Source organism: Magallana gigas, chromosome 6, assembly GCF_963853765.1.
Source record: "Magallana gigas chromosome 6, xbMagGiga1.1, whole genome shotgun sequence".
Classification (NCBI taxonomy): Eukaryota; Metazoa; Mollusca; class Bivalvia; order Ostreida; family Ostreidae; genus Magallana; species Magallana gigas.
The window spans coordinates 11,528,386-11,539,356 of NC_088858.1; the positions used below are offsets into that span (position 1 = coordinate 11,528,386).

At 35.0% G+C, this 10,971-nt stretch overlaps 1 protein-coding gene, 1 long non-coding RNA gene and 1 other non-coding gene across 4 annotated transcripts; 1 reads left to right on the forward strand and 2 right to left on the reverse strand.

Annotated features, from left to right (window-relative positions):
• Positions 1-4,726: 4,726 nt before the first annotated feature.
• On the reverse strand, positions 4,727-7,412 carry LOC105345135 (neuroendocrine protein 7B2). 2 transcript variants are annotated; one of them, XM_011453180.4, is made up of 6 exons: positions 7,290-7,412; positions 6,583-6,891; positions 6,078-6,179; positions 5,647-5,822; positions 5,433-5,510; positions 4,727-5,093 (listed from the first exon to the last, which is right to left on the reverse strand). In XM_011453180.4, exons 2-6 carry the CDS (start codon positions 6,881-6,883, stop codon positions 5,004-5,006), a joined length of 747 nt encoding a protein of 248 aa, XP_011451482.3. In that variant the 5' UTR covers positions 6,884-6,891; positions 7,290-7,412; the 3' UTR covers positions 4,727-5,003. The 2 variants fall into 2 exon arrangements, with proteins under 2 accessions (XP_011451482.3, XP_011451483.3); XM_011453181.4 differs by lacking the exon at positions 5,433-5,510 and having other exon boundaries at positions 4,947-5,093.
• Positions 7,413-8,996: 1,584 nt separating this feature from the next.
• Positions 8,997-10,162, reverse strand: LOC105345146 (uncharacterized). The gene is made up of 2 exons (XR_002201490.3): positions 10,092-10,162; positions 8,997-9,441 (listed from the first exon to the last, which is right to left on the reverse strand). It is a non-coding gene; the product is annotated as an uncharacterized lncRNA (long non-coding RNA).
• A 208-nt stretch (positions 10,163-10,370) lies between these two features.
• On the forward strand, positions 10,371-10,452 carry Trnas-uga (transfer RNA serine (anticodon UGA)). Its single transcript has one exon. It is a non-coding gene; the product is annotated as a tRNA-Ser (tRNA).
• Positions 10,453-10,971: the final 519 nt, after the last annotated feature.

The window sequence follows — 10,971 nt, forward strand, 5'->3', positions numbered from 1 at the left end:
AAGCCTATCATGCAGGTAAAAATTGACATTTTTAAAAAATTATTTTAAGCAATTATTACGGGATTGAGCATGAAGTCCTGAATGTCGGTTCAATAAAGAGTCATTTTGTGAAGTTGGCTGATAAAAATTTTCTGGAGAGCTAGTATAATACAGCTTTACAGCCACTTGTGAACTAGCTGCAGGTCTGTAGCTCACTGTCTAAAAATACAGATGGACGATCTTTGAGCTACAGTGCCTCCCATAGTACAACTTTAATTTACGGCGCACAAAAAATATGCGCTAGTTTTTTTTTATTATTATTGAAGATTGTGTTATTATTTATCTTTCACTTACACAACAACAAAAAGTATTAATACATGTAAAGTAACATAAATTTTTCCGCGAAAAATTACCAAATCCTTGCAGGTCGTTTATTCTAACTAATTCAGAAAAATAACAAGAGTAAAAATGGGGTACTCTATATGCAATGTTTTTGCCCAAATATGACTAAGTTCAACAGCTGATATTTTTTATAAATTATCGATCAGAAATCAAAATCCTAGCAATTTGCATACTTCTGATATATACGTATAAATGATCTGCAAAAGAAAAACTTTCTATCTTGAAAACTGTTCGAGGAGTTATCGGTACAATAAGGGTACCTTTTTGACAGCCACTCACCCGTCTGCAATTTTTACTATTTCAATAATCGGAAACCCGGTTAAAAATTCACTCTCAAAATTCTTAGAATTCAGAAGCAATGGAGTTACATGGGACCTCACGGCGGTCTTTGAACCCCATGCCGCTCAAAATATATTTACCCCCTTAGGAAATTTCCTGATCCGTCTCATTTCTAGAAAAGAGTACGCATTTACTTATATTCCAGTTTAAATTACATGTCAATTTGTTTTTAGAGATATAAGATTTTAGGCATTTCGTTTTATAATTCCATGAGAATTATATTACGGAAATTAGCGCATTCGTCACATCGGCAACAATTTTTTTTCTACCTGAACCTCTTCCTGTTTGGTCCAGTTTCAATCATACCTCAATTTTTTTTATCTAAAAATATTACCGGTGTTTTCGATAGAAAAGGTGTCGTTCATTAAAAGCTTATTGCAACAGTTAAGCTGAATATTATGTTTATTTTTCGTTCATTCCGGTCCGGCGGTTACGGCATGCCTTTTCCCGCAGCAAGGCAGTTGCCATATAAGGTCATGTCAAAATTCGACAAACTTGTAGACTTTACATTTGTCAATTTGTATCATGTCAGATGTGCTATTGCCGAGCCTGAAGTTACAAACGCAGAAATTACGGATTGAAAGTGTGCAAAGTTGATGGTTTAATTAACTAATGTAAACAATAAAGTTGCAAAATGTGCATCATGCGAAGGAACTGAGTCAAATCTTACACGTGTTTATGCCCGAGTTTTATAGGTTGCACGATCAGAATTACACATATTCATGCTCAGGCCCACACATCAACACGATTGCATATTCGGATTTACAAGTTTACATGTCTGGATTTTTGAACACGATTACCCTCCATAAAAGTCTGAATTGAACATATTTTAATGCATTATATATTGCAATGGGATTGGGCGCAAGTTATAAACAAGAGGCCCATGGGCCACATCGCTCACCTGAACAGCAGTTCCTTGTAACATTACATTTCGTAGCATATGCTTTTTCTATTTTAAACATTGAACCCCTTTCTGGGGACCCAGTTATGGTCCGAGGTTTATGGTTGGCTTGTACAACATAAATAGTAACATAGGAATGAAAATGTGAAGCACTGCGGTGGGACCGCACGTACACAACCTGAAAAACTGAACATAGCAGAGTTCCACTTCAAGAGGAATAACTCTCAGACTGTACAGAACACAAGAAAGATAACTCTTGGTTCCACTACATTAGAGTTTACACAATTTGAGGATCCTTGCATAGTAATCTCACAAACTGTAGCATTATAGTTCTCGAGAAAAACTTTTTAAAAACATTTTCAATATATCTTTCTATGTTAAACTTTGAACCCCTCTTGGGGCCACAGTATTAGTCCAGTGCTAAAGTTTTAATTATTTGGAATCTACATTATTTAAGGATGCTTGCCTAGTTATCTCACAAGCTGAAGCATTATAGTTCCCTAGAAAAAGATTTTTCAACATTTTCCCTCTATATTTCTATGCTAAACTTTGAACACCTCTTGGGGCCCCAGTATTAGATTGAGATCACGGCTTTTATAATTTCGAATCTACACTATTTGAGGGTGCTGACGTAGTTATCTGACAAATTGATGCATTGTAGTTCTCGAAAAGACGATTTTTAAACATTTTCCATATATACCGGTACTTCTACATTTAACTTTAAACCCATCTTGGGTCTCTAGTATTAGTCCAGGGGTCACTATTTTAAAACTGTCGAACCTTCATTATCCAAGGTTGTATGCATGATAGTAATCTCACAAATTGAAGCATTGTAGTTCTCGAGAAGAAGATTTTTTAACATGTTACCTTTATATTTCTTTAATAAATTTTGACCCCATCTTGGGGCCCCAGTATTGGTCCGGGGGTCACGATTTTACCAATTAGGAATCTACATAAGCGAAGGATGCATGCATAGAAATTCAACAAACTAAAACATTGTAGTTCTTGAGAAGAAAATTTTTAAACTTTTCCTTTATGTTTTTTAAAATGTTTAAATTTTGAACCCCTCTTGGTGCCCATCAATTGTCTGGGAGTTACAATTTTTTGAATCTACATTATTTAAGGATGTACATGTATGCATAGTAATATCCCAAACAGTTGCACTATAGTTCTTGAGAAGAAGATTTTAAAACATTTTCCTACATATGTTAAAATCTAAACCCCTACTGGGGCCCCACTTTTTGTTCGGGGGTCACGATTTTTACAATCTTTACTATGTATACAACCTTTTGTGTATGTATTGGCATTTTTGGTGAAGTGGTTCTTGAGAAGAAAATTTTTAAACATTTTTCATATGTAGTTCTATGTTAAACTTTGAACCCCGCCTGGGGCCCCAGTCTTGGTCCGAGGGTCACGATTTCTAAAATTTAGAATCTTCATTATACATACAAGCTTTTGTGTAAATATTGGCATTTCTGGTGCAGTGGTTCTTGAGAAGAAGATTTTTTAAACATTTTCCTAAGGTATTTCTATGTTAAACTTTGAACCCCGCCTGGGGCCCCAGTCTTGGTCCGAGGGGCACGATTTTTACAATTTAAAATCTTCACTATATATACAAGCTTTTGTGTAAATATTGGCATTTCTGGTGCAGTGGTTCTTGAGAAGAAGATTTTTAAACATTTTCCTATGTATTTCTATGTTAAACTTTGAACCCCGCCTGGGGCCCCAGTTTTGGTCCGAGGGTCACGATTTTTACAATTTAGAATCTTCACTATGTATACAAGCTTTTGTGTAAATATTGGCATTTCTGGTGCAGTGGTTCTTGAGAAGAAGATTTAAAAAAAAAAAAATTCCTATGTATTTCTATGTTAAACTTTGAACCCCGCCTGGGGCCCCAGTTTTGGTCCGATGGTCACGATTTTTACAATTTAGAATCTTCACTATATATACAAGTTTTTGTGTAAATATTGGCATTTCTGGTGCAGTGGTTCTTGAGAAGAAGATTTTTTAAACATTTTCCATATGTTGTTCTATGTTAAACTTCGAACCCCGCCTGGGGCCCCAGTTTTGGTCCGAGGGTCACCATTTTTACAATTTAGAATCTTCACTATATATAAAAGCTTTTGTGTAAATATTGGCATTTCTGGTGCAGTGGTTCTTGAGAAGAAGATTTTTAAAGACATGCACCCTAAACTTACTGTTTTGCAATTATCTCCCTTTTGAAAAGGGCTGTGCCCTTTATTTTAACAATTTATAACCCCCTTTCCATAAGGATGCTTTGTACCAAATTTGGTTAAATTTGGCCCAGTGGTTTTTGAGAAGAAGTTGAAAATGTGAAAAGTTTACAGACGGACGGACAGACAGACGGACGGACGGACGGACGGACGACGGACAACGGGTGATCAGAAAAGCTCACTTGAACCTTCGGTTCAGGTGAGCTAAAAAGTCTAGTATGTATTTATAAAGATTCTAATATTTAAAAAATCAACTTTTTGATTATCTCTTTTCTCCTCCTTCCAATTCATCTTAGATGATACGATATGCAAATTGGTGCAGGGCGTACTTTGGCTCGGCTGTATCTTCTTCAAATCTACTAGACGTTACATATTATTATTATTGCATGTGTGAAACTGTGTAAAATGGACAACAGTCTTTCAAGCAATGTTCGTCAGTTTTCATTTTTTAGATAATTTGGATTTTTATCTTGAATTTTTTGTTTGACCTCAAATTTTTTTTACCGATATCAGAAATAATACTCTACTAGAAGTATTTGTGGAATTATCTAGAGCTTATATCACTTTGACACAAGTTTATGATATTGTCCAATGCGCGGATCCAGAGATTTTCCCAGGATGTGGGGTCCGAGTGATATTGAATTTTGTCCGGGGGGGGGTGGGGGGGGGGGGGGGAGGGAGGGGGGTTGGGTTAAGTGGCATATCTTGGTAATTTTACCTTGTAAATTTTAGAAATTTGAATTTTCCAGCCCCCCCCCCCCCCCCCCCCACTCCCGACCCTTCTCTTGATATGCGCATGTAGTCCCATCTCATCCATGTAAACTGGTATATATATAATATTTTAAAAGTAATACACAAGACAAAAGATCACTTCTTGTATTGTTTACTTTATTAAACCGATTGACAATATAACTCTTTAACAATAACTTTTATAACATGAACTTAATAGGAACGCTCAGTAATAACATTATTAATCAAATTTTATTGTTTTGAGCTTAAACGCGTTAATTAAGAAAGTAATTCAATTTCTACTAATATACATTTCATATCAAATTGCAACGTTATAACAAGAAGTCAATACTTTTCAGCACCTAATTAGTACATTTATTTCCTGGATAATTCCTCCAATATTAAGAATTTGGTCCGATTCACTGATGACGTGGAATATAGGACCCCTTCTTGGCGGCCACTTTGTTGTGGGGTCCGTCAAAGAATGGATTCCGGGCCTGCTCTGCCTCCTGAAACAGAAATGATTTGCTGTGTTTAAAATGTATCCCCAGGGCATGTTTAACAAGAATACAAGAAAGACAGCTAGGTGCGAGTTTTACAATATCAATCTGGTATGGACCTACAGAGAGGTAATAGAAAACGGGACCTAGCAATGATAATTATATTGGCAATAAAGTTAACTAATAAAATAGTAGAGTTTTCTTCATGTTGATCAACATGTGTGTTTCTATATTATTTTTATCTTATGCAAAATATTCTATTGGCAAATGATTTGTCTTTACTTTTAATACAATGGAAGATGAAAATCGCCAAAGATGTGAGTTAGTAAATCCGTCAAAAATACTCACTCTCTTAACTAAATGTGGAGATTTTTTAGCCACCAATGATTTCCTCTTTTCGTTTGTAGACATATAGGCGTTATTTTCCTATAGCGGAAATTTTATAACAAAAAATATCACTTTGTGGTGAGTACAATTTAATCAGGATTGACATTTGACAAGAATTGGACGCGACAACACGTTCAATGTGCAGTGTGAATGAGATTGCTTGTAGTTGCTTTACCATGTTTCCGAGCTGTTCAATGACGCTGTCCAGGGAAGGTCCGGACTTGGTGCTGATTGAGGTGTCCGACGGACAACTAAACATGTGCTCTTTGTCGCACGGACACTCCTGTTGTTTCATCAGTTTCCTGTTGTTGTCCGGGGAGTTTTCAAAGTTCTCTACGCAGTTGTCATCAGCTGATGCATATACGTAAAACAACGATTATCAACTCGAGATATACATTGTAATATTCGAGTCACTCGATGATACAAATATCATAACCGCGTAAGTTGTAAGAACTTCTTTTTCATTTTTTTCTAATGCAATATCATAAACGTGTAATATATTATAAATGTATAAAAAAACATTTCCTCTGTAACCATTAAAGCAAATACAATGACATATATTTTCCTTGCGTGGAAGTCGAAGATAGGACTTTTTTTTTTACTTACATGTGTATCCGATGGGGCAAGGGTTGGGCGGGTTGCAGTAGGCGGGGAGAACTTTGTCTGTTTTAACCTGTTTAGGATTGTCCTTTCCGTCGCCGGTTCCACCTGCAAATTCATCATGCATTTATTAAAACAAGTAAACAAGCTGTTGTGGAAAATCATGCATCTCTGAACTTGAATCTCTTTCACTTCTATCGGACAACTGAACAAATTCTTTAAGCAGATGACAGTCTGCATGAAGTATCGTTTTATCTCTGATCTTGTAAGATAAAATAATTGTAAAAGCAAAGGAAAGTTATAGAAATGACATTTTTGTTTTTTCTGTCAGGTCCTCAGTTACTTAGTTCCCACTTTGATCGATTTTCAGTATTACGCAAGGGAATACAGTATATCGAATAACCAATAGATAGAAACGGATTTCATTGCACGATAGTGTGAGCACCCACGCTACACGCAGTCATACGATTTTCAGATACAGTTTCATATTAAACTATTATATCGGACCCACCGGAGACTGATTGGTACCCCCAGAGGGGACTGTTCTCTTGATACTCCTGGTCCCTGATGGAGGCTTCACTGAAAATATCGTCATTAAGAGTTGGTTCTTGGTATCCGGCGTTGGACCAATCTTGGTTTGGGGAGCTTCGGCTCTCCAGATCATAGTAACCATTTCCCAGGCCATTTCTCAGGTCGTCCAGGGCGTAGAGCTGTCCTAGATCTGGCCACACTAAAGACCCGTCGGGGGAAACTTTAGCCTCTGTCGCCAGAACCAAAATGGCCAGAATAGACAGAATCATTGTGAAGGCCATGGATAGACCTGGAATTCAGGAATCCGATGATTGAATTGGTTTTTAATACGTCTGATTATTAAAATAAATTCAAAACTATTAAAATGATATTTTTTCAACAAAATAATTTTTTTCATATCTGTCATTTGTTTCTTAATTTTTAACATTTTTGAAATTGATTCTAATAGTTCCACAATGGTTATATATATATATTTATATATAAGTTATAATTTCTGATATACATATAGAAGACAAAATTGTTTTCATACATGTTGGAAAAAAAAATCAATAAACAGATGTTTCCCGTAACAGTAATAGAAATCTGATAGAATCTACTTTACCATATTATTCTATTATTCTAGTGATAACAAAATGTATATCTACATATAATATATTTTTGGAATCATTCACACTAGGCCTGTCTTACCTCTGTGTGCGACAATTGAATCTTATTCCTCTGAAGAAAAAAATGGCGCTGCTGCTGTCAGGAAGATGGAGAAATCAATAGACTCCGTGACGTCATTGCTTTTCACAGTTCGTGGAGAGGCTTTATTGATTATTAGTATTATATTACTGGCTGTCTCCTTTTACGGATTTAAATCAATAGTGCGCTTGAGGAATCACTAAAGAAAAAGCGCGCGATGCTTTAAATGAATATCACTGAGCATTTGCTGATTTGAATGTTATATTTGCTTCGGTTATCAATTTGGTGGTTATTTTTTTTTAATCCATTAAAAGGTCGCATTGTGGTATACTGGTATATCCACGCAGTATAACCGAAATTAGCCTTACATGTACTTTTCAATAACCGGAAAATGACCGATGAATGATACTCATACATGATGATAACTTAGTATAAATCGACAAAATTTACATTTTTGATGCAGCTCAGTCTTTTTCATCAGTTTACTTCAATCAAAATTAGTTCAACTATACAATACGGGGATTTTTTCAGTAATAATAATGAGACGCTTTCAAAGACTATGGCGCCTTGTCAAGAGCTATACTTCAATTGAATAAGAGAGGAAGAAAAATATATTTAAGGGAGTGTGAAAAATTTACGAGGCCTTATACAGTACCATAATTTCGGATATTTCTAATCGGTAGCTAAATCGATTATGATTGCCCTAAAAGAAATATTTTGATAATGAATGTGTTCGTAATATTTCCTGACTGCTCCAAAAAGCTAGAAAAAATTATCTTTCTCCCTTTTAAATAATTAACCTCCCTCTACAATGTCTGGAATCTGTAACATACGACTAATCATGCAGAAACATCATTTGTGTAAATCACCCCATGAATATTGATTGTAAAATACATTCGACCACCAATCCAATGCCAGTTGTATTTTGTTTAAAAACTATCAAAAGTTTGCTATTATGATAGTTTTGAAGTTAAAACTTTAAAAACAAATGTAAAATTAAATCATGATAATCTGATCAGAGGAAATATAACTGTACGCTTTCAAGTCTATTGAATCTTAAAGCAAAACCAAATTCCGTTCAAGGAAAAATAATATAGTTTTTCTTCAATGGGTTTCAAAAAGATATGTTTACATTCACCGAGTATGATTTCCTCTATTTCTTACGGAAACTTATAGTTAATTCATAGCTCTATAGAAAAAAATCCAGACAAATCTACACGCCCCGTTTATCGACTGGATGAAACCTATTGCGACCTAAGAAAAATCACGGACTGCAAGAAATAATCATGATGATGTCAGACTCCAATTCCCACAGGAGACGATCTGGCTGTTTCTTTAACAGTTTAAGTTAACGTTTTGATGTACATTTACAGTAATTCAGTGAAATTTACTTATTTTTTACAATCAATTTATTAATTTGTTTAAAGAAAGATGTAAATATAAACAACGAAATGCTTTCTATGATGATTCATGCAGGTTGTGAAGGTAGCGATCATTGCAGAAAAAAAATTACGTAACCCACTAACGCGGGTTATGTATTTTTTCTACAATGTCGCCACCTTCATATTCTACTTGAATCAACAAAGAAAGCATTTATTTTCTAAATAAACCATGTTTTTGCTATTTTAAGAGGTAAATAGCAATTTTATTAAACAAAAGTTGCTTTAATCCATCAATCAATTCATGTCATTATCTAAAAATGATAATGTAAACGTTTATTATGAAAACTTTATTTCTAAAATTCCACACACATTCGTTCAAAACCCTCACATCCAGATTCTTCTACAATCAAACATCCAAGCAAAATGAATCAAGTGCACACATAATGGGACGATTATCTATCATGAGTTTCACTTAGATTTCTCTTGTCATTTCTATTCAACACAGTTTTAGGCATGTCTGTTTTGGACTTCAGTTCTGGCACTTCAGTAACAGAGGGTGTTACCATCTTATCTAATTTTCTGTCCAGCCGTTCATCTTGAATACTCTCTTCCTTCCATGGGGTCTCAGCCCTGCCCATTAAATTTTCGAAGTTGTAGCCAACAAATCCAACAACAACAGCAAATGGAAATGCAACATAAGGTGCATAAGCTCTCATCATCGCCATTACTACCGGGAGCATTTTTCTGTCTTAAGGTGTGGAATATACCTTCATCTACAATATAATAAGTTAATAACTAAATAAATGAATTACGCTTTTTGACTGGCATTGGGACCTGTTACCATTTACCATGGACATATACTATGTATACGTGGGTAACTAGAATTACCGAAATGTACAAGATTTACCGAAATGTCTGATAACTTTTATTATTTGATATTGATATATATTATATAGCTATAAGGTGTCATAAAAATACCCTTTTATGATGTTAAAATGGGTATTTCGGTATTTCTGAAGGGCATTTCGGTGTTTTCAACGAGCATTTCAGTAAATCCACAGACATACATGTAAATCACAGGCATTTCGGTAATTCAATGTATCAGCTCATTTATTTACAACAAACTGTGACCATAGGGACTTGGGTATGAAAAAAGTGTTTAAAAAGTGGTTACCTCGGAGGAAAAACGTCATTTTTCCTCCGAAGTACTCGCTATTTTACTGATGTATTTTTTCTTTACACAACCGCCAGTGTACATGGTGTATAGCCTAGGCTAACGTTACACAATAACGTCTCTTATGACAATGTCTTACGTCATAAAATATGTACACTGCCAAACAAAAACCTCATTTTTATCCAAGTCAAAGTAAAAATCACTCAAATATATAGAAAAACAACGTTCTGTAACTTGACATGCGCTTACCTAACAAAATTATAAACTTATTCCAGTTCTGAATCCAAGGTCGGCAATGTGCCGATTTTTACAGGAAATGCAATATGCTATGTAAATATGAAATGAAATAGTACAAGTCACAGATTCCCGTGACTGCCTTACTTGTATACTCAATATTTTATATGAGTTTTCTTTACATCAGTGACAATAAAACAATGTTACTATAAAGGTTAAATCATTGGAAAAATATTTAAGTATAGGAAATCAATATTGTAAGTTTATGATTTTATTTAATTTCTGTATAAGCAAGCTGTGATGGCCGAGTGGTTAAGGCGTTGGACTTGAAATCCAATGGGGTCTCCCCGCGCAGGTTCGAACCCTGCTCGCAGCGTCAAAATTTTTATTTTAGATTTTATGATATTTATAATACATGTGTAAAAATATAAATTCATATCATATTTTCTAGAAAAATTTTCAAATACCAAGTCTCCCTATTACATTGTACTTCCATTTTTTCTTTATTTTATATATTGGTTCTAATAGGCATGTAATGCTCATAAAAACTTTCCACTGATAATTATTTTGGATTCCACAATGTTTTCAAGGTAGGTTTGATGCTTCTTTTCTCATAATCCTCCTACTGGTATTACAAAGATGATCATTTCCCAACCTCAGAGAGGGGCTGTAAAGGTACATGCACGTAGGTAGGCATGGGAGACATTTCGAGCATGCATTAAATTATTATGGTACACGTGTCTATAATATACATATTCTATGATAATGAATGCAAACTCTGAGACAAGGTACAGGGTCATTATACATGAGATTTGTGGTGCTGTGCAAACAAAATCAGTCATTCAGCTCTGAGCCTCATCCCCAATATCTTCAGTCCAAGCATCATCAAACAATT